General features: G+C 41.0%; 1 protein-coding gene across 1 annotated transcript in view; it reads left to right on the plus strand.

Annotated features, from left to right (window-relative positions):
* The window catches only part of AP1S3 (adaptor related protein complex 1 subunit sigma 3), a 53,619-nt gene extending 30,753 nt beyond the window's left edge, over nucleotides 1-22,866 (plus strand). Inside the window, exons 5-6 of the mRNA XM_074963931.1 lie at nucleotides 9,894-9,991; nucleotides 22,825-22,866. Coding sequence (XP_074820032.1) covers nucleotides 9,894-9,991; nucleotides 22,825-22,837 — 111 coding nt within the window. The 3' untranslated portion in view covers nucleotides 22,838-22,866. The remainder of the gene's footprint in view (nucleotides 1-9,893; nucleotides 9,992-22,824) is intronic.
* Nucleotides 22,867-23,486: the final 620 nt, after the last annotated feature.

Genomic DNA, 23,486 nt, shown 5'->3' on the forward strand with positions numbered 1-23,486 from the left:
TGGTCCCCATATCTTTCAAGATTTTAGAATTGGTAGATTTCATCCTCACACCTCATTTTTATTCACAAGTTGGAAGAGGAAAAACAAGCTTTCCTGCCTCTTCAACTCCTAATCAGTTTGCTAACTTTGAATGAATTAGTCACTGAACTGAACAAGTATAATATTTTCTTCATTTCAGCTTATTCTCTCTGCATTTGCAGAAGAGACTACTGCTGTCAAAAGTTGGTTCCAGGTGGTTAGCCAGTGGCTTCCACCAATTCAGTAGTCTGACTTTCTTTAAAACTTTGGCAGCAAGCATGTACTGATTAATTGAAATTACTTTTAATTTAAGAATTTTGTTAAAAAACTACTTTAGTTTTTGAAGTGATGGAAACCTTGGTAAGGCCTAAACTTACTATGCTCTATTCAATCATTTACATTACATAAAAATACCAAACCATCATTTTTTATCTGCTAGACAGAGTCAAAGGATGTCACTTTCCTTCTGTAGTTGGCTATCACTGCTAAAATACAACAGTTTCCAACTATAGAAAAGGAGACAGAGGCTGTTAGGCCACATCCACAGAAAGAGTAAACTAATGAGGCTTTGTGAAAGAAAGGGATAGAATTTACTTCCTTCAGCATGGTGGCCAATTACTGTAGATTTACCACTTCTAATTGCCTAGTACATCAGTTTAATTGGCAATATAATCTTCTGAATATCAAAATTGTCCTGCCCTCACTCTAAAGCTTTTCATCACGTTAAAATGTATTCTGTAAGTACTTAGCATTTTCAGTGATAGAACTGAAATGTGTGGCATTCTTTGGAACTGAAGTGGAACAAAAAGACCTACTCCCGGCCCTAAAAACCATCTTAAAAATGTCATTCTACCTGAAAAACACGTGAGAATGGCCGTGTGGTATTCCATATTCATGATTTGCTGATTTCCCTAGCAAACTTTCCTCAATTTGCAAGTACAAAAATACTTACTTCTTTCTAACTACCAGGCCTGCAAGCTCACCCTGGGCTTTGATATAGTTTAAAACTGTTTCTCCCACTGCACCCCCTGCCAATCACACATAGCAGTAAGGAGTCTTCAGGCTGAATATAACTCTAGAGGTATGTCTCCACTGCAAAAAAAGACCTGCAAAAGCCAGTCTCAGACCCCAGTCAACTCACTATTTTTAGCCAGGTAGCGCTAACCCTGCATGTCTGTCAGTTGACCCGAGCCGTGAGATTCACTGCCAAGGGTCTTTTGTTTGCAGTGTACACACACTCCAAGATACCAGTGCTACTCCATTGTCTCCCTTCAGATTGTGCCTTTAGTGACATCTGTTCAAACCTACTTGGGGCATAATCTGGAGACAATGGGGTTTCATAGGTGTCATGTCACCAAAGGTCTGACGTTGACATATTGAACGTTTATTATTGACAGCCGTATTGAAGCCCAAGTGTTCAAAAATCATGAGCCAGCCCAACCACCAAGCCACAATATTTTAAAAATAAGAAATTTGGGTGAAATAATTGAAGTCAAATTTCACTCTTGGAGTTTATTTGCCTTCTGGCTTCTGAGACTTTTGGGAGTGTATTTTCAAGGAGTTCTTTTTTTGTCTCCCCCCCCCACCCCAGCCCCCGGCAACCATGAGAGCTGGAACTTTTTTTTAAATGGAAGCTGAGATTTTGGTGTAATTGTGTGATGCCAAACTTCACAAACACCAAATATTGTGAGACTTGCTATAAAACCAGCAGGGTTGGCAAATCTGTGACATGTCAATAGAAAGAGTCCAGTGTGACTGTGAATTGATTGGACTGGCAGGGGAATGTAAATAAGCTAACTTTTTTTACTTGCAAATGGGGCAAATTTTATATAGAGTCCAATAACATAATTTTACAAAGTGACTTTTCAGGGCAAATTGAAGTTAAAACATTAAAGAAAATGGAAAAGGGGGGCATTAAAGACTGAGTAAGAAACATATTAGATATAAAAATGAACAGTATCAATAGTGGGAAAAGATTTTAAAACTTAAAAAGCACAATCTCCCTGAAGCCTAGCATCAAGGAGACACTCAAAGGAAATATATTTTGTAAATTCAAGTTTCATATCTATTTAAAAGGTCTTACTGAAGAGTTGTTGACATAGGGAAAATTGTAAACTTATTAAGAGCCACCTGGAGTAATTGGCCAAGGGAGGCCTGTTATGAGACTGAGCTGCAGCTAGATAAAGACATCAACAAGAGGTCTTCTATGGCAACAAAAGCTAGGAGGGATGTCCAGTCAGACTGTTATGCAAGCCATGAGAATGAAAGAGCTTCAGAGAAGGATAGTAAGATGAAGAACAGTGTGGTGGATGACAAGAGCTGAGGTGAATATAAATTCCCCGTCGTGATCATATTTGTACTGACTTGCATTCGCTAGGGCTGGTCAGGAAAAAAAATTAAATGGAAAATTCCAAGAGAACTGTCTCAGTTTTTCCCAACCACATCTATTTTTTTTTCTAAATGAGATGTAGCCCTAGCTTAGTTTTACATTAACTGCTGTTCCAGCAATTCTCTAGACCAGTGGTTCTCTAAGCTGGTCTGCTGCTTGTGCAGGGAAAGTCCCTGGTGGGCTGGACCGGTTTGTTTACCTGCTCCATCCGCAGGTTCGGCCGATCGCGGCTCCAGGCCAATGGGTGCTGCGGGAAGCTGCGCGGGCCGAGGGACGTGCTGGCCGCCCTTCCCGCAGCCCCCATTGGCCTGGAGTGGCAAACCGCGGCCAGTGGGAGCTGCGATCGGCCGAACCTGCGGACGCAGCAGGTAAACAAACCGGTCCAGCCCGCCAGGGGCTTTCCTTGAACAAGCAGCGGACCGGCTTTGAGAACCACTGGTCTAGACTATTTTCTGGAAAAACTTTAAAAAATAAAAAAAAGGCCTTTGAAGAGAGAAACAAAACATTATCATGAGGGACTGGAACAACCTGGGCATTAGTAAAGAGATACACAAACTTTCAGCTATTTGTTTACAGGTCCAGCCTAGGTCAGTAGTAATCAAAAGTTGTTAACCCTCCGATGGTTGTTTAATGGTTTATACGTGAAAAGAGAGTAAATCTCAATCTAATTCCCAAGGGAAAGGTAAGGATTACCGCCTAAAGTTGGTATTAATTGGTAACCTTATAGTTTGTATCAGCTGACGAAGCAAAGGTTAAGTGGACATGGAAGACCAGCTATAGGACTGGTAGTCTATAGAAAATGGCCTTGATTCTTCACTCAGTCTGAGCTGTGGTTGTATGTAGCATGGGGCGAGGAGGACACAGGGCAGTGACACCATGACTGTTGCCCTGTTTTGAAGTTGGGGAAGGATATATATGTAAGAAAGAAACTCATGAGCACAGACAAATCTGCTTTTCCCTCTATCCCAAACTGCACCATATCTGTGAATTTTATCATCTCTTAAGGGTTCATCAAAGTACAACCTGTCATTTAGTCAAATATTCTAAATTCTTTGCTCACCCTTGGCCCTTCATTTTAAATCAGGTCCTGTTCATCTCGGAGATGCTGCCTGGATTTATTGCCTCCATTGCCTCTTTTATACAGCAGTTGATATCTACCCACTCAGCAAGGGGATTTCTTCTAATGCCACAGATGTTAGGTGTAATATATCATTATTAATTATTTACAGAATACTTAAAGGCTAGATCATACAGTTTTTATTGCTTGTCTTTTTTTATATGACTATGAATAGCACCTACAGTTATACTAGCTAGGTTTTAGTTACAAATGACACTTATTCTCACGCTCCTGGGAATATATGTGTTCTCCTCATAGGGTAAGTAAGGAATTTCCCTCCTTGCATCCACACATGGTGTAACATCACACAGTGTGACAAGAAGTATGTAGGTTTCCTATTCTGATGTTTCCTCTATAGATTACTGCTAAAGGCAGGATCTCAGACCCAACAGTCTAGCGGTCTCTTGTGGAATGACAATTATTGTAATCCCAATGCTTTCAGTGTGATTGTAGCCCTGAGGTACCCTCTGGATCTGTGGCAACACAAGTGATAATTCCATATATATAAGGGTGCAAATGTTCTGTAGCAGAGTGAGCTGAGGCTAGGAAATGATCAGGGCTGACTGGCACCTCAGGGTGTTTCCCACACAGCGTAGCATGGTCCGTGTTACATTCATTTCACTATGTGTTTGTGCTTTAGATGAATGTTCATGGATGTAGTTAGAATTCTAGTGAGGAAAAACATGAAGCCACAGTCTGAAGGCATTACATGCATGAGTTGGTTTCTCTTACAGCAACAGTTAATTCTGAATTTTCAAATGAATAGGGTGCCTCTCTTCTTACCACCACTAGATGCCTGTCTTCTAGGTTCAAGTCCATGTGAAAAGTCTGAACTCGATTCCTTTTTAGCAGAAATGGCTTAATTCTAGGTAGTAGTCGCTTACTAGTCATGTAAAATTCTAATATTGATAAAAGGTGGCCGCACTTGAAAAGCATGCTGGGATATACGGGATTAAATATGTTCAGAATGTACAGCTGGTGCAAAAATGATAAGTATGTGTCATAAAACACTCCTGAAATGTTTTGGCTTTTAGATTTTGCATGTTAATGTTTCCCTTTTAAAATAAGAAGTGGAGGGAGATTCTGCTCCAATCCAGTGCCTGCTGGGACAGGTATACAGGAGGGCAGCAGAAGATTAGAAGGCCATCATCTGAGAGGAGTTTGAAATGGAATGTGCTGGACCACCTTATGTTGAAAGGAGATCTTTATTCATGCTGTTGGGATTCCAGGGATATTCTATTTGAGCTCATAGAAACCTAGATTGATTATTGAAATAACAGATTGATGATCATGGTTATCCAACTGTAGGCTAGAGTGAGCATAAATGAATAAATTGGGCATGTGAATAGCCCAATTCCTGTAGCCTTGAATAACTATGCATTGCTGTCACTTTTACACTATTGATGTATCAATCTATGATGAACTTAATAGACTGAGATGCTATATGATTATATAGCTGTTCCTGATCTTACTTTGCTGGAATTTTGAATATCTATGGGCTTAGAGACAAAAAAAACAAAAATAAAACATCTGCCTTATACAGAGGACTGTCAGTCCACGTGTGTATGCCGCATGCAGATATTGGAAATGCCGCAGACAAAAATAGAAGACTATTTCCCCTGTGGAATAAAGGATAAGAGTCAGAGAGCCACAGTATTGTATAATGAGACATAGCTTTTTAAAGATGAAATGTATAGTTATCAGGTTCCAAGCTTATTTCATTAGCTCTCTTCAGCAAATACAATATAAATACTATCCAGTCGCTTAGGCTTTCACACAAACTGGCTAAAAGAGTCGGACACTCAGATTTTTTTACTAAGCACACTTTTTTCATGACTCATTTCCTTTAGTTAGTCACTGAGTCAGAGCTCATGTTTATGCTTAAAAACTCCATGAAAATGTCTCAGAATGAGCTCCTGGGCAGTTCATGTTCTTTTTTGGGGGAGGAGGCATTTTAAATCTGTCTTTGTTTCTTTCAGCTGCACTGAGAGAGATCAATCAGAGGTGTTATATTTGGCCATTCCTTTAAAGGGATTATGCACTTGCCTTTCCTGTGGCTTACAGGTAGAGATGAGTCCAAACTCAGACCCTGCAGCCAAACATCCCACAGACTTTGAACTAGATCTAAATCTACACTGGGCCTTTATCTGTAGCAGACCTGACCTAAAATCCTGATTGCCAACTCCAGCAGCCTGTGAGGAAAGTTAGGCAAATTTCAAGGCTAGGGCCTATTTCCTGTTAGCATTAGTTCTCAGCCAAATGTGCTTATACTACAAAAGCCAATCACTGAAGGAAGATAATAGCCCTTTAGAATCCTCCCTGCCCAGTTCTAAAGTGTTTCATTGTTCCTCTTCCCCTGGCCCTTTCTTCCCCAGGCCTGCTCCCTGGATGCTGACACTTAGCACTTCATCAGTTTCTCTCTCACCTTGTTATGGTGCATGAGCTTCAAGTGAAAGCAGCTCCTGGCATGGTTTCTGAGGGGTCTTGCCAGCTTGATGAGGCCCCATAATTGGCTGAGCTTGTGAAGGCCTTACATTCAGCTAGAGATGTTTGTCTGTATGTAATGCATTGAATTTGAATGTCACAGCCATTCCATTCCAGAATTTCAGGTAATGTTCTAGGCATAATGATCAAAACCCTATTGACTTGGGGGAAAGGTGTGTGTGTGTGTGTGTATGTGTGTGTGTAAAAATCCTCACCAGGTCTTTAGTGGCACCAAAACTTAAGACACCCATTAAATGCCTTCCAACATAACCCCCCTATCTAGTATCCCAACAGAGCTGAAAGTGCTGACTCCCTGAATAACACGTCTCCCAGATGGAAAGAATAATGGGGGGAAGGGGCATGCACAAAACTCCTGGCATGGAGGGGGAAAAATGGGGGATCCTGGTATGGGGGAGGGAAGTGGAGGGGCAGGCAGAGCCCCTAGGATGGGGGGAAGTGAATAACTGGGTTCATAGAGCATCTGCCATGTGGGGGGAATGCAGGACCTTGGAATGGGTAGAGGGATGGAGCGGGGCAGGGGGAGACACAGAACCCTTGATGGGGAAACCTGGTATGGAGGTAGGGGGTATACAAAGTCTCAACACGGGAGGGGGAAGGGAATGGAGGACATGGAGAGGGGGGGACTAGGAATGGGGATATACGCAGAGCTATTGGAATGGGAGACCCTGGCATGTAGTGGAGGGGGAAGGGAGGATGCACAACTCCAGACACAAGGGAGGGCAAAGCTGAAGTTTCAGGGAGTCCCTGAATTAGAGAAGGATGGGAGGGTTGCACATGGGAAGCTTGTGGGATGGAATGTTGGAATGCAAGAGGGCCCCGGTGTGTGCAATTAACTCAGCCTGCAGAAGCTGGGAAGTGTGAGATCCCCTAGTTAACAGCTGCACCTCTTTCTTCTTGATGATCTGAATATTGGAGCTCACTACGCCTTGTTCCACAAATGCTGCTATCTCCTCACAGCTTATCTCTCATCCCTGGTGTGTTTCATGACCCTTCCAGGGCCTTCCTGATCCATTCTGTAGCCCAAGAAATTGAGCTGACAGTAGATTGAAAGCTTCTTCTGCCTCTCTTCAAAGGCCAAAGGATCCTATTTCCTTCACATCACACTGGGTAAGCTATCCCAACAATAGCTGGAGAGCCAACTGTTTTAAACCAAACCAGGTTTATTTTGAAAATCAAGAAAAGGCCAGTTAGCAAATTATTTCTTATATTTATTTTAATATAACATAATCTCTTCTTTATTGTTGCTGTACTCTTGACCTTTTATCAGTACAGCCACCTTCTCCTAAAAGATTTTAATTTTCTCTTTTGAGAGCAAACCAATTTCTACTTCCCAGTACTGTTGCCAAAATGGCTTGCTCATTTGTCTTATCATAAGCTCCAGAGAGCAAAGACCAGTCCAGTAAAGGGTAAGCATTAACAGACTGAAAGAAAACCAAATGCATTATCTACCCCTTAATGAAAATCACAAGAAACAAATTAAAAGACTTGTCTCAGAGCAATCACGTACTTTCACTCAAGCTTGTACTTTGTCCCAGTAAGTTCAAAGCAGTGCTCCCAGTCTGCTTTAGGGTTCTTTGCTGGAGGAAGACCTCTTGATAGCCAGATGATCTTCCTTAAGTTGATGCCATCTTAGCTGGCAAATAACAGCAAACAAATAATTATGAGAGATACTGAGTCAAGGGTATTGTGAGTGTTCAGCATCTTTCTAGATCTGGCCAGCATTTGCCAGAATAGTTATTGTGGAATTCTTCAGCTGTCATTTGAGGACACTCACATTCAGGATTGCTGGAACAATATGTATAGTGGGGGTGCTGAGAGCCATTGAACCAAACTGTAAACCCTGTACATGGCGGAAACCACTTCAAGCTGGGGGTGCTACAGCACCCCCAGTAGCCCTAGTTCCAGCACCTATGCTCACATTAAGCAAAGAACACACTCCAAATGAATATGAATAGTTCTCTGAATAAGATGAGGAAATAAGAATTTGGCAAGAAACGTTGGCTATTGATGAATCAAGACCTAATAGTAAGGCTGCTCTCTCACAAAGGTAGCGTTTGGTTCCTGGGTGGATAAACAAGATATAGTGGATTCTGAGGAGAGAGGTGCCTTATAGCTGGGAAAACCCTAGGCACTTCCTTTTCTTTTGTGATGTGCAGCATCCCCCAAAGTGTCCAAATCCAGGTTTTTGGTTCTGCTTATTATTGACCCGATGTGACCACCCTTACTCAGGCATCTATAAAATAAGTGATTATATGCCCTATTCCCAGGGAGGGGAGGGCCAGCTATTAAGTTTGAATCCAGATCAGAACATTTCCAAAGGTTTGAGAGGTTCGTATCTGGGGATTTGCTTTGGTCCATCTCTACTATTGTTATTTTGAGAGTCATAACTCAAGGTGCATTAATAACAAAATTCTAGATGTCGCTGAAATCCTTTTAGTAGTCCAAAAATGGTTGTTGGGTGGTGCTCTCTGTCATTTTTTTCAAACATAATAATATGACTTAAATAGATTTTGGTCATTTTTGAGTCGAATGTTCAACAGTTTCAAAGGCAATTAAAAAATAATGGCTTTTAGTAGCTAAACATAACTACATGAGCAGGCTGGAAATCTAATTCCATGGCAGAATGAGTTTTTTCATAAAACTCTCCCCGTAAGCAATAGGAACGTTACATCACCAGAATAGCCTCTCATTGGCAGAACATACCACATGAGCAGGCCTTTATTGCCTAGCAACCACCAAGAGCTGATTAACCCTTTCCCAGATGTCACACAGTAATTATATAGAACACATCTCGACACCTTTATGCATAAAAGTAACAATTAAAAATGAAGGAGCTACAATTAGCGTAATAAAGATGGTTACCAGATCTGATTTTTATGCATGCTCAACTGTAGGAATAATAAGGTGTTATTTTACGTAATTAAAATAGAGGATGGACTCAGGAATGATTTTTAACTATTTTAGCTTTTTCTCCTACATAGATTACTTTGTCTGAGTTAAAATTTTGAGAAATAAACCAGTTTGTAGTAACTCTTACATTTTTATTAAAAGATTTAAGCAAGGAGTTATATAAAAAGTTTTAAGTAAAATGTCATTAGGTAAGTTCAAGTCTAGTTTTCCTAACTTAAATTACAATACACTGGTCAAACTGAGGTTATATTGAGACAGTCAGTAAGTCCAATGATTGGATTTATCGGGTTCACCAATTACTGTACTTAATAACGGGATCAAACAATGAGTAAATTAAACAAAACTATTATTTTAACAACTTACAATAAGGAGAAGGGGAGAATCTGTTTCCTTTCATGTACACTGTTTAGTTCAGTGTTTGTCAGCAGCCAAAGCTGTTACTTGCTTTAGTTTTAAGGAAGTACATCGCTCCAAATAATTTCTTGGTATCTTCCTCTTTGGCTGTTTTTCCCCTGTTAAGCTTCACTGTTTGCAAAGATTACATTAAGCTTGATTTGTTTCATATATTTCCCTCCCCACTTTAACACAATGCCTGTATCCTGGCAGATTAGCACAGACACAGAATGATTTCTAAAATCCCAGACTTCTAGCAGCTCTAGAGCAACCCTGGTCCAAAGATCTTATACTGTTTTAACAACAGATTTAGGGGTTAGTGTCTAAATTGTGGAACAGTAAGTAACAGACACACACACACACACTCTTACAATTGTGGTCATTGGCATGATTCAAGCATCCTCGAGTTATCCTACAGGATGTTCACACTGTCTAAAAATCTATAGTCCACGTGGCTGGTCTTGGCTCTTGGAACAAGTAAATGTTTACCAGTATCTTCATCGATTATAAGATTAGCTTGTGCTTTTGCATTCAGTGGGCTTGATCTGTCCTCTCTCTTAGTTGCATTTCAGGCTTGTCTCAGCTGATGGTCAGAGTCCTTCAACTTTCTCCCTGTGGGTGGCCAGTCCAAGGAAGAGGAGAGCAGGATACAACTTCAGGTATTTGATGCGAGAGAAAGACCCCTTCCCCTACTCTGCATGGTTGGCATCTTTTGTAGGAATCAGGGACTCCTCTACTGAGCCCCAGTTAGGGGTTCCAGCATGTTGGCGATAGCTCATCATGGATTAATGACCTCACAGTCTGAGATTCACACTGAAGATTCCAGTTTGGTACATACGTGTCATAAACTGAGTCCTTGCTATTAAAACAGATGTGTCTCAAAAATCAGATGCAAAAAGGTAACATAAGGACCTGATAGGCAAACTTCTGCTTAGATCCCAGACATGAGTGTCTTGATTGTTTCAATATAATTGCCCAATCAGCATCATCACTCATTCACTTTTACACATTCTCATGGCAATGAATTAATTATGACATTGGAAAAGTAGTCTAAGAAGTGGGGGCAGAGTGAAGGGCAAGTGAGTGACTGTTCTAATCATCTTTTGCCTACACACCTAAAAGCTGATTCAAACTTCTCTTAGCAATGCTAACTTTCATTAAACATTGGGCCAACTAAAGTCACTCAGGCCCAAAGCTAAATATGGCAAGTTCCTGACATAGTGGATGACTGTCTTAGCTCCTTGTCAAGTATGAGGCGGAAGGAGACACTTAAAATACCGCTTTCTCGAATAACAATAAGAATAACACAACATTCTCACAGGTGGGATATGGACATTCCAGAGACTACTCCAGCCTGCAGTAAAAGGAAACTATCCCCTTAAACTTGGGACTAATCCTGAGAGCTGCTGGGCTATACAACTCCAGTTGGTGTTGTTTCAAGTTGCCAGATGCTCAGTGACTCATGGGGGCGGGGGGGTCCTGTGTGTGTGTGTGTGTATTTAAAAATTCATGCTGCCCCTCTTCTGTCTGAAATTTTGCTACTTAGTATTGCTCGAATTTAAAGCTATTAGGGGGAAACAATTCTTTATTTTTCCAGTTTGGTTACTCTGTGAATTCACCAGGATGTAACATTTGTTTCATTCTAGTCAGTTTCCACTGTGTGATTCTGTTGCACAGTAATGGTGAAAGGAAAAAATGTATTCTAAACAGGTGGTGGTGGTAAAACCTCAAAAACTAATAGGGGAATTCAGGGGCAGATACAGCACCGGATGCTACAGTTAATTCACTTTTAGAAATTGACTAGATTTCAAATTGCTAGTGTTCCTTTAACGTGTGAAAGAGCTTCTGCATTTTACAGCTCTCCTTCTAGGCATCAATTAATTCCTCCTAATATCTGCCTCAGTGCTATAACTCACTGCACAAGCACAGCAGCTTGACCACATAGAACCCAACTGACACTCCATGTGCCTGCAGCAAACTGCAAGATGAAGAATGAAATGCACAAACTTCTTTCCACTTTAATATCTTGGGGCTGTTGACTTGCTCACAAGCAGGGGAGCATTGCTGCATAGATATGAATGTGAACAGCTCCTCTGTCAAAGGCATCAGAGAATAGACAATAGCTTCTTGCCCTGCGCTAGTCTTTTTTGGAAGTATTAGTTAAGAGAACTCTGCTGGCATGAGTCACCCTCAACACCTTAATAATTAAACACCAGTAGCTTGTTAGAATCAATCTAGTATAAAATTGCTGCGGGCACAATCTGTTTTTTTTAAATCTGTCCTTCAATGTTTTTAATAGAAACATAGATGTTCCCTGCAGACAAATGCAAAATCACAGAAGCATCTTGTTTCACACACGTCTTCTCATATGTGATGAACAGTGGCAGCATTCAAGGTCTCCTAATCCAGAAGTACTGGACAGCAGCTAATATGGTAAACAAGTTGACTGCAAGCTGCTGGATGTTCGGCACGATCGCTTTCCTGATAAATCTCAGCTCCCCTGGCAGATCTCAAGAGAGGCTGCAACTGCAACACAGCCACAAAGTAATAGGATCAGCTCTCTAAAATGCGATGCACAGTATTCACTGCTGTTCCATACACACTTCTTTTAAAGGGGAATAAAGGACAGGGAACTAAAACTGTCATCCATCACTGTTTGACTAGCTTCTTGCAGCAGCTATTAATATAGTTTTGCAAATCAAAATGTTTTGGTATTTAGCTAAAATGGAAAGATACATCCAGCTGGGTTTCAAATATGACTCCAATAAAAGCAAATTATGAAGAACTGCACATCCACCTAGCTTTATATTTGCACACTATTTGTTTAATCTAACAGAACATATATTAAGGGGCAATTGTACAGCTAGCCTTCTGGTGGCTTTTATGTGCCTGTGACTGCACAGATAGAATGACTATATGGTTATGAGTATTTATTTGACAAATGTACCCATGCTTGTGCATGCAGATTGGTATCTGTTCATGAAACTTCCCAGTTTATGGGTGACTGTGTATCAAAAAGCATGTGCAAAACTGGAAGTCAGAGCTAAAATATCTGGCCCTTATGATTAAATTGGGGAAGGGCGGGGGAAGAGGAGGGGAAAGGAAGAGAAGCATTGAAATAATAGTATCAAGAATCTCAACTAAACCTACAAATGCAATGAAAAGAAAAATAGCCTGCCTCTCAATCCTCCTTTTATCCAGCTCCGCCCATATATTGCTGCCTGTGTAAGACAGATCCCCAGCTGTTCTCAATATTTATATGCACCACAAAGGAGGCAGTAACATTTAGACTCTAATTTCCTCACATTAATGATCTGACGTCTCAATTTCTATCTTTATTAACATCAGTTTTTAGGGTGGAGTTTTTAAGAGAGTTCTAGGTAGCATAACTCTGCTGCTGTTGAAATTACTGGTAAAGCCTTTATTCAACAGGATCAGAGTTCAGTCAGTGCTGAATGTTTCTGAAACTCCCCCCTCTTTAAATTGGTCTCCATCAGCATTTTGTGGGGCCGCAGAAGGCCTGAACGAATCTGGCAGCCACTGGAGAATGGGCAGTTGCCTTTTTACTGCCTTTCTTCCCTCAAGTGGATTTAAGTAGCAAAGGGCCTCATGATTTTGAGGAGTAGAGTAGCTCTCTGGTTCCTGTGGGAGAGTCTTAATACTGGAAAATCTCTAACTTAAAAAAATGAGTTGAAGTTTTGCATTAAATTTACCATTCTAATTTGTGTGTGTTTATACTTTGTGAGGAATCTAGATCTCTGGATCAGAGAGGAAGTACCATCCAGTGGTTAGAGCACTAGCCTGGGCTGTGAGAGCTGAGAGTTAAATTTCTGCTCTGCCACAAACATCCATGTATGACACTGGCCAAGTCACTTAGCCTCTTTGTGTCTCAGGTCTCCTATCTGTAAAATGGGCATAATAGCACTGCTTTACTACGCAGGAGTGTTATGAGGATAAATACATTAGATTGTGAGGCTCTCAGATACTGTGGTGTTGGAGAGTCAGATAAGTATCATAGATAGAAAAAAGGGTGCTGGAAAAATTAGGAAAATAGACAATGTGCAACTAGTTATTTGAACTAGCTGTATGTTAGTCAGCTGAAACTATGCATAGAATAGGAACACACCAAAGAGTTGATAGTGGAAGTGATGTAAGACTGCCTGAGGAAATTAAAAGTAACTACATTTAAAAATTGTTGATCCTTGATATTTAGCTATCAGCAGTGCCGTGTATCAGAGTCACAGTTGGAGCCTAGAAATGTGAACCTGGCAATAATGAACAGCTGATTTCATTTCTGTTTTGTTTAATAAGTGGCATGTTATCCAAATCTGAAGCAGAGAGTTTCCAGTCCAAATTGTTCACCAAGATGAATTAAAATGTGATTCCAGGTGAAGCTATTTCTTTCAATGCTGTTAACAGTGAGCCCTGGGGAGCCTGGCCTTTCAATATAGATGACAGATTTCTCAATATTTATGTTACACCCTTAATGCCTTTCACTGTACAGCACATCAATGGAAAGTGCTCTGAATAGGCAAACCTGGACTCTTTCATCTCATGTTTTGTTTAGGGAGACGCTTTGAAAATGTGAAACCTATGATGTGAGGTTATCATCATTTTTAATTAGACGGGTAAAATGTGCCACATTAAAATTCATTATGCTTCAGAACTAGAATGATCTGAAGGCAATAACCTTATAAAGCACAGGAATGTTGTCAGAGAATCATGCAACTCTAGAAAATTCTGAAGCACAAGAGTGAACATTCCACCACAAAGTTTCTCTTAAACATTCACAGTTTAGTTTTGGGGCAATCTTGTGCCCCACAAACTTTACTTTCCCGCAAAGTGTGTGTGCAGATGGATGGGGGCTTGTGTGGTGTGTGTGAGAGGGTTTTTTTATGGTGATGATGATGAAGATACTCTTAGGTAATGAGTGCCATACAAGTACCTTACCATAACGTCTGAGCACCTCACAATCTTTAATGTATCCACCCTCACAACACCCAAATCCTAGGTTCCACCCAAACCACTAGACTATCCTTCTTCTCAAAAACTCCAACTGATTCGTTCTGACTTGAATTCCCAAGCTGTTGACTATTGAGAAATTGATTATTTTTGTAATGAAACAAGGGGTCGGTGCCCAAACAAATGCACTCTTGAAACATGACAAACTTTGGGGTGAAATGGGAGGAAAAACAAACCCAACGTTTTGGTCAATGTGCCTTTTCATTGTAAATAAGATCTGGCGACCCACCTGCTGCTTGGCGTCCAAACAGCTGCTGAATCCCCACTGCTTGTGCTAGACTGGGGCTTGGCAGGTGGGGGTCACATGATGTGCTGCTTCTGTCTCTCCTCCATACAGCATAATAGAGACAAACATAGCGACCCAAAATCTCATTTCAGAAACAGTAAACATGTTTGCTGTGTCTGGAGAGCCTGAGTGTTTGTTTATTTCAAATGACTTGAGTGAATTTATGGCTTAATTTTCTGTTATAACAGAGAACCTGCTGTGTCTTGATACTGGGTGAGCTGCCAAGCATTAGAAGGAACCAAGCAGATGGTACTGTCTCTTTGCAAAAAAGTTGTTTGCATTGAGGTGTGGAAAGTTGCTGAAGAATGTTGTAATATGTACATGCCATAATCTGTTCTGTCTCTGGCTACTAAACGCTCTGCACAGGCTTGAAAATTGAACGTTGCTGCTTAGTTTTTTGAAAGAAATGTCACCAGTGTGTTGTCTCAGTCAAGATCAAGAAGCCAGGGGGTATGGGGTGGGAGGGAGGAGGAGGAGAAGGTGATGATGAAGTCTGTGTTCTACATGCTTTGTCTCAAACTTTTAGGTAACTATTTCACTCTTCTAAAACACTTCACAAAGTCATTGTCTCCCAGCCTTGTATAATATTCACCACACAAAGGTCAATGGTAGACAGTTTTCCAATAGAATTACTCAAGTCCAAATTCTGTAATCTTTATTCCAACTGAGCAGTAATTACTCATGTGAATAGTCCCATTTGAAGTCAGTTCAACTTAGGCAAGAGCTACAAAATCTGGCACCAAGAAGTTAATAAGAATAGGCTAGAAATGGTAGTTGGATGACTTGATTCTAAATTTCTAAACTAATTTCAATAGTTAAAAGAACATGTTAAGGAGGTATTGCACAGATTCAGGAAACTAACAAATCAATTTAAAACTTAAATAGGAGGATAACTGTATCTGATGATAAGGAATAGAACACATTTTTTACATGGCGAAGGGTCAGGAGTAAATCACAGAAGCACATGCCTGAAAAGTCACATCATGTTGAATATAGAAACCAATAAAAATAGGAAGCTGTGTCATATAAAACCTGAGGTGAGTGCTACACTTGCTAACTTGAAGTAACCCTCCCATACCTTTAGTGTTGGCCTTCTTGAAGGCTTACTGACCCATTCTTCCTGCAGGAACCCACTTCTAATCTTGATTATGAACCATTGATTACTACTCTCTGAGCATGGTTTTCCAGCCACTTGTTCACCCATCTTACAGTAGATTCATCTACGCTGTATTTCTCCAATTTGTCTGAGACTGTCATGTGAGACAGTATTAAAAGCCTTACTAAAGTTGAGAGATATCACATAGATTGCTTTCCACTTATCCACAATGGCTTGTTACCCTGTCAAAGAAGGATATTAAGTTGTTTTTGTCATGATTTGTTCTTGACCAATCCATGTTGATTGTTACTTATTACTTTATCTTCTAGGTGCTTACAAATTGCTTATTTGCTCCATTATCTTTCTGGGTACTAAAGTTAAGCTGACTGGTCTGTAATTCCCTGCATTATCCTTATTCTCTTTTTATAGACAGGTACTACAATCTCTTCAGCCAGTTCCTTAAGTAACCTAGGACGTATTTCATCAGGCCCTGCCAATTTGAAGATATTTAGCTTGTCTAAGTAATTCTTAACTTGTTGTTTTCCTATTTTAGCTTCAGATCCTACCTCATTTATACTGATGATCACTATGTTAATTGTATACTCAATGCTAACCCTTCTCTGGTGAAAACTGAAACAAAAATTGCATTCAACACTTTGGCCATTGCTGCGTTTGCTGTTATTGTCTTTCCTTCCTTATTGAGTAATGAGCCTAGCCTGTCCATGGTCTAACTCTTGCTTCTCATATATTTGCAAAATGCTTTCTTTTTGCCCTTTATATTCCTCACTAATTTAATCTCATTTTGTGCTTTGGTCTTTCTAATTTTGTCCCTACATGCTTGTGTTGTTTTTTTTTAATATTCATCCTTTGTAATTTGACCTAGTTTCCACTTTTTGTATTTTTTTAGTTTCAGGGAATTGAAGATCTCCTGGTTAAGCCAGGGTGGCCTCTTACCATATTTCATATCTTTCCTATACACTGGGATAGTTTGCTCTTGTACCCTTAATAATGTTTCTTTAAAAAATTGCCAGCTGTCCTGAACTCTTTTCTCTTAGACTTGCTTCCCATGGAATCTTACCTACCAATTCGCTGAGTTTGCTAAAGGTCTTGAAGTGCTTTGTCTTTATTCTGCTGTTTTTTCCTCCTATCATTTCATGATCACTTTCACCCACTCTGCCTTCATATTCTCAGCTAGTTCCATCCTATTTGTCAGAATCCAATCCAGAATAGCCTCTCCCCTAGTCACTTTCTCCACCTTCTGTAATAAAAAGCTGTGTGCAATGCATTCCAAGAACTTGTTGGATAATCTGGTTTTAGATGGATTATTTTCCCAGCAGATGTATCATTAGTCAAAATCTCCCATCACCACCAAGTCCTGTGGTTTGTTTTTTTTAATGATCTTGTTAGTTGTTTTTAAAAAAACCCTCATTCACCTCTTCTTCCTGGTTACGTGTTCTATAGTAGTCACTTACCATGACTTCACCCTTTTTTTTAACCCCTTCTATCTTTACCCAGGGACTTTCAACAGGTCTGCCCTCTGCTTCTATCTCAACCTCAGTGTATACATGTTTGATGTGCAAGGCAAGATCGTCTCCCTTTTTTTCCATTGTACCAGCTAGTTCCAAGCCCTGCTTCCAAGTCTCCAAAAATTGGGAGTGAAGGTTAAGCGTTTAAAATCCCTTTGGTAGCTGTCATCTAGATGACACAATTGCAAACATCTTAAATAAAGTTCTGACAGTCAGTGACTAGAGCACATGAATTGCACAGAGTTCATGAATTTGCATAGAAAAGGAAACTGAGGGATTGCCAGCCTTCACAATATTGTTAAAAAGAGAAGGGAAGGGAAATTGTACCATGGCCTCGTTAGCAAAGAGAATCACCTCTGCTCAAAATCCAGCCAGTATTGTGCCATCTTATAAATCATGCCAGCAGAGCAGAGGTAGGATGGAGGGGAAAGAACATCTTGTCTGCCCAAGAAAAAAATCAGCAAATTGAGCCTTTCCAGAGAGAGGGTGAGTTTGATTAGCTGCTATAGCGCTTAACTTAAAATGAAAAAAGTTGGCTAATTATAATGCAATACCAAGGTTTGTTTATAGCACAACACAAAGTCCCCTGCACCATTTATGGTTGTGATTACCCTAATTAAAAATAAGCAATTTCCACTCTGTTGGGGTGTTTATCGCATGATATCCTGAAGCAGTTAAATACAATTAAGCAACTCATCAATATTACATCTGCAACAGATGGAGAAAATCTCCATGCATGGATGAGTAATCCCTTTAGTCCTCAAAACAAGATCTTGGAGTGCTAGATTTAGTATCTGGCTCTTTGGTATAACTGTAAGACATAGCAATAGAAAACCACAGATAGCTCCCTACTGACATACTCATCTATGCAGGCACATATGCAAAGCTTATTCCAGGTAAGGCTGGCAGTGACTTGCCACCCGATCGATTTTTAGACAGTAGCTAATGAATCATTTTTGTCTTGGGTTAAAAACACACATTTTTGGATGAACAATGTTTCTTCTAAGGGATCCCTCATTGCACAAGTGCAGGAGATAAAGATGCAGAGATTTGCCCAATTTGGAGGATGGCAGAATACCATCATACCAATACCACTTGGTGGTCCAGCTTCACAAATGCAAGCATAACTATGCTTTTCAGAGGTGCATAAAGGCAGATCTGATTGCAGACATATCGAATATTAATTAATGGAGCAGGTGTGAGTGATTGCAGTATCTGTTCGAGAACAGTCGAAGGAGTTTAGGGGTGGAGCCAAGAGAAGACAAGGGTCTAGCACTGTATCATCTTTGGTCAGCCTCTGCTACCCTTACTCACCATGGGTGGCTTCACTGAAGTCAGTGGAACCTTTTGTGAATTAAGGTACTACTCACCATGAGTAAGGGCCCTTTGAGTTAGTCTAGTTAAATTAAATAAAGAGTCTAGCTGAATCCTATTGAAAACTTGTTTACTTCCACCAAAACATAATGGTGGATTCTGGCTCCTGGAATTTAGGCACCCATTGCCTGAGAAGTTTTATGCTTTTTGAGTCTGATGCTCATTTTTGAACGTGTCATGGGGGAAATCACAGAAGTAGGAACACGGCAGATTTGGAGAATGAGATTCAACTGTGTGTCTGTTTGCTTTAAGAATTCATACCCTCTTGAAAATGAATCATCAGACCAACACTCTGGCACTTAGCTTTATGACAAACCTTCTGTTGTCTCTGACAGGTTTCAGAGTAGCAGCCGTGTTAGTCTGTATCCGCAAAAAGAAAAGGAGTACTTGTGGCACCTTAGAGACTAACTAATTTATTTGAGCATAAGCTTTCGTGAGCTACAGCGGAGCCACAAGTACTCCTTTTCTTTTTGCTGTCTCTGAGGATCCCTTGACGTAAACAGTTTGTTTGAGTACATTTTATTAGACTGGGAAAATAGCATATGTCTAACGTTTTCTAAACCATGTTGTATATTTCTTTTGTGTTACTGCGCAAATGACAATCTCTGTAAAAACTTTCAAAGTTTCATGAAATTCTCTTGTTTGGGAGCAAAACCATATATTGTTCCCCTCTGCCCTTTCCTCTGGCTTTATGTTTAGCCTGAGGGAGGCTAACATGCTCACCTGCTGCTGCTGTGGTGAGCAACTAGCCAGCCAAGAATCCATCCCCTATCATCTCTGATGACCTTCCCCCAGTTATATACTATAATTAGGTAAAAAGTTTTGATCCTTTCCAAATTCTAAGGAAGATGGAAACTTCGTTTTCCTTCCTCTCTCTCCCCCTTCTTCCCCTTGTATGGGAAAGACTGTTGTTTCAGGGGGAAAGCTTTTGCCAAATCCCCTCGTGATCAGTGTATCAATAGCAGAACTAGCAAAGATCACTCCAACATCTGTCCATCCTGACAATCTTTCCTGCTGTCTGCACCACTGTGTGTCTACAGTCAAAGTGTATGTTTCCGACTTCGTCAGAAAGGGAGGGCAAGGAAGAGCTCAGCAATGCCTGTGAAAGAACACAAATGCTCTCTCCTTCCATTGGTTGCCTTTACCCTATGGGAGGGTGTTCAGTCCAGTCGGTAAGGACTGGTAGGATTCAATTTGTCCAACCATTATCTCAACTTCTAGTACATGCCCACAGAGACTAACTGGTAGTCTAAGGGGGGATTCCAAATCACTCCTACTGGAGCATTCCAAAGCAGAATCCTTGTGGCTAGGGCGGGCACTCTGCTGGTCTCTAATACTGGTGGGTACTGTGTGTGACCTGCACGTGAGAGAGCAGGCTGTAGAACAATGTATTACTGTAGTGTAATGGATAATCACAGTACTTTCCCCTAATTATATGTACTGTACCTGCCAGTCAAGACCCTTTCACCTGACAGAGAAGCAAAGTAGGGATTTTAGAAGACTTCTAGCTAAAGCAGAGCTGTCTATCATTAACACGCTACTTTTCATACATCAGGGACTATCTGGAGTACAGTTTGGAGGTCTAAGTCAATTTCTCTCTTCAACCTGCAGATATATTATTAGTTTTCATCTATCTTGCAGCTAGTTTGGGGGAATAATATTGATTGATTTGCATTTTGACTTTTGATGGATAATGTGGAGTGCAACCTGTCTGTTTCATCTAGCTCAAATGAGCTTTTCTAGATTGAGTGGTATTAAGCAACACAGTCTAATCAATAACTGAGTTTTCAAAATGATAAAACATCACAGAAATAATTTCTGGTTCTTCGCAGCCTCTGAGAACTGTCAGACTTTTGTATTTCCCTGATTTTAAATTATTTTTTTTTAAAAGCAGCAAGTCAATCATTTTCAAAGGCAGCCAAAATCATTTGCAGCCAAAAAGAGTATGGAGAAATGTCAATAATAAATGGCAGAGAACTGTAGCCTTTGTCAGCTCCATTGTGATCTCAAATAATTCTCCCTTCTATTCCCAATTCTATGTTAGGTTTATGGATTTCATATTTCTGTGAGAAATGTTAAAGGTACTGAACATGCTCACATACTATCTATTAAGTTTGATGTAGAGCATCTTGCAATATTGGTGAACAAGTATTTTAAGTACCAGTAGGTTCCTGCTTGTCTGGAGGTAGCTTATTAACCTAGATCACTTCTGTTCTCTTTGCATATTTGCTTGAGAGTTGTGGCTGCAGTTGTCCTGATTTTACCTTCAGTGGGATTTTTGCCTGAGTAATGAAGTCTGATGACCTTTTTGGTGACTTATATGTATTGAATTATATTTTTAGTGGATTTTTTTTGTGACCAAATTTACTAAATTGACGAGATTCACAAGCACTTTGATACATATTGCACTAATGACAACTGCAGGGTGCATTGGGCAAATAAATATGTACCCTAAGGATCCCATAGACACAGGCCTGGTGCTATTAGAGTAGAGGTGGGCAAACTATGGCCCGCGGGCCACATCCGGCCTGTGGGACCATCCTGCCCGGCCCTTGAGCTCTGGGCCCCTGGCCCCTTCCCCGCTGTTCCCCCTCCCCGGCAGCCTCAGCTCGCCATGCCACCAGCGCTCAGCGTGGTGGGGCTGCCAGCTCCTGCCAGGCAGCGTGGCAGCATGGCTGGCTTCGGCCGAGCAATGAGGCTCAGTGGCAGATTTACCAGTAAACACAGGGGCCCTGGCACGGGGCCCCCCCAACAACAGGGGGTCCCAGGGCCGGGCACTCGGGCAGCTCAGCACCGGCGCACCCCCCGCTGGGGCGGGGAGAGGGCTGCACTGCGGGGGCAGGGTAGAGCAGGGAAGGAGGCTCATCTACAGCCTGAGGTGTGGGTGGCAGGAGAGCGGAGAACATGGGCCGAAGGACTCAGGAGGAGCACCGGCTGGCTGCGCAGCCGGCCAGAGAGAAGTGGCGCTTTGAAGGGGAAACCGCCCCTTCTCTCTGGCTGTGTGGCTGCCTCTCCTCCCCCTGAGTCCTCCGCCCATGTTCGCAGGGCTGCATTCCGAAAGGGGCTTTAGAGGGGAGGGTTGGATAGGGGGTGGGGTCCCAGGGGAGCGGTTAGGGGAAGGGAGTTCCGGGACGGGGCAGTCAGGGGACAAGGAGCAGGGGGGGTTGGATGGGTTGGGGATTCTGAGGGGGGCAGTCAGGGGGCGGGAATTGGGAGGGGTTAGATAGGGGACGGGGGCCAGGCTGTTTGGGGAGGCACAGCCTTCCCTACCCGGCCCTCCATACAGTTTTGGAACCCCGACGTGGCCCTCAGGCCAAAAAGTTTGCCCACCCCTGTATTAGAGGGAGGGGAGGAAAGCAAAGGAGACATTTGCCTCCCCACTCAGATGATCTTCAAGGGGCTCCAAATTATTGTCTAAAATGCCAAAATATGTACAAAGTTATCCAATGTTTAGCAGTGGAACAGCAGCAGGTTGGTGAGTCTTCATCCTTTATATAAATTATAAAGCACAGCAAAAATTTTAAACTCCTCGACCCTAGAAAACCTTGGATTTGAACTAGGCCCTGGAGTCCTGGAAAATTGTTCGTTTTTCTTAAATAGTGACATCCAGGGGTCCCAAAATACTCATTTCCCTCTAATAATGGGATCCTAGAACTGGTCCTGCATAGAAAAAGTGGGGCCAATTTTCAGCATCCTGTGATGCAGTTTTCCACAATCAAGATGTTGGGCATGAAATTTGGATTTGTGCACATGTTTGGGATATGAGATGATTAACTCCCTAGGTCTTGATTAGAGCTGGCTGAAAAACAAACTTTCTATTTCATGGGAAATTTTGACACATAAAAACTTGTTTTCCTACTGATTCATAATGAAAATGTATTTTTGAAACTTCCCACAAAACAAAAAATCCAAATTTTCCATTTAGAAATGGAAATGTTTTTGAAATTTCATTTAAAAATGAAACTCTTTTTGAAATGATTTTTTAACTTTATATTTTATTTTACATTATTGTAGTACATAATGACATGACATGGCAAGCATATTATGTGCTACTAACATGTTACAATATGCCATAATAGTAAAAGTATTCTATTTTATTTTTAAAATCATTAAAGACAGCTATTTAGTGAAGCTTGAAACATCATCTTCTCTCTTCTTGCTCAAAGTGTCTCCTGTTTTTTGTTGTAGTGAAATAATTTGACACTTTGACATGACGAACAAGAAAAGAAGAATGAATGCTCAGCGTACTGATTAGAGGAGCAGCTATTTTCAGGACCCTGATAACATGATTCGAGGCTACCACAAGGACAGTGATAATAAAAGTAAAAATATAAAATGAAATTTCATTGTGAAATGAAATTTCAAAATTTTTCCAAAATGAAAACTCTGGAAATAACTAAAAATAATAATTTGATTTTTGTCACTAGATATTGATGAAATCAATATGATTTTTTGAACATAAGAATGGCCACACTGGGTCAGACCAAAGGTCCATCCAGCCCAGTATCCTGTCTGCTGACAGTGGCCAATGCAGGTGCCCCAGAGGGAGTGAACCTAACAGGTAATGCTCAAGTGATCTCTCTCCTGCCATCCATCTCCACCCTCTGACAAACAGAGGCTAGGGACACCATTCCTTACCCATCCTGGCTAATAGCCATTAATGGACTTAACCTCCATGAATTTATCTAGTTCTCTTTTAAACCCTGCTACAATCCTAGCCTTCACAACGTCCTCAGGCAAGGAGTTTCACAGGTTGACTGTGCACTGTGTGAAGAAGAACTTCCTTTTATTTGTTTCAGAGTAACAGCCATGTTAGTCTGTATTCGCAAAAAGAAAAGGATACTTGTGGC

The sequence above is a fragment of the Natator depressus genome, chromosome 9, assembly GCF_965152275.1.
Source record: "Natator depressus isolate rNatDep1 chromosome 9, rNatDep2.hap1, whole genome shotgun sequence".
Classification (NCBI taxonomy): domain Eukaryota; kingdom Metazoa; phylum Chordata; order Testudines; family Cheloniidae; genus Natator; species Natator depressus.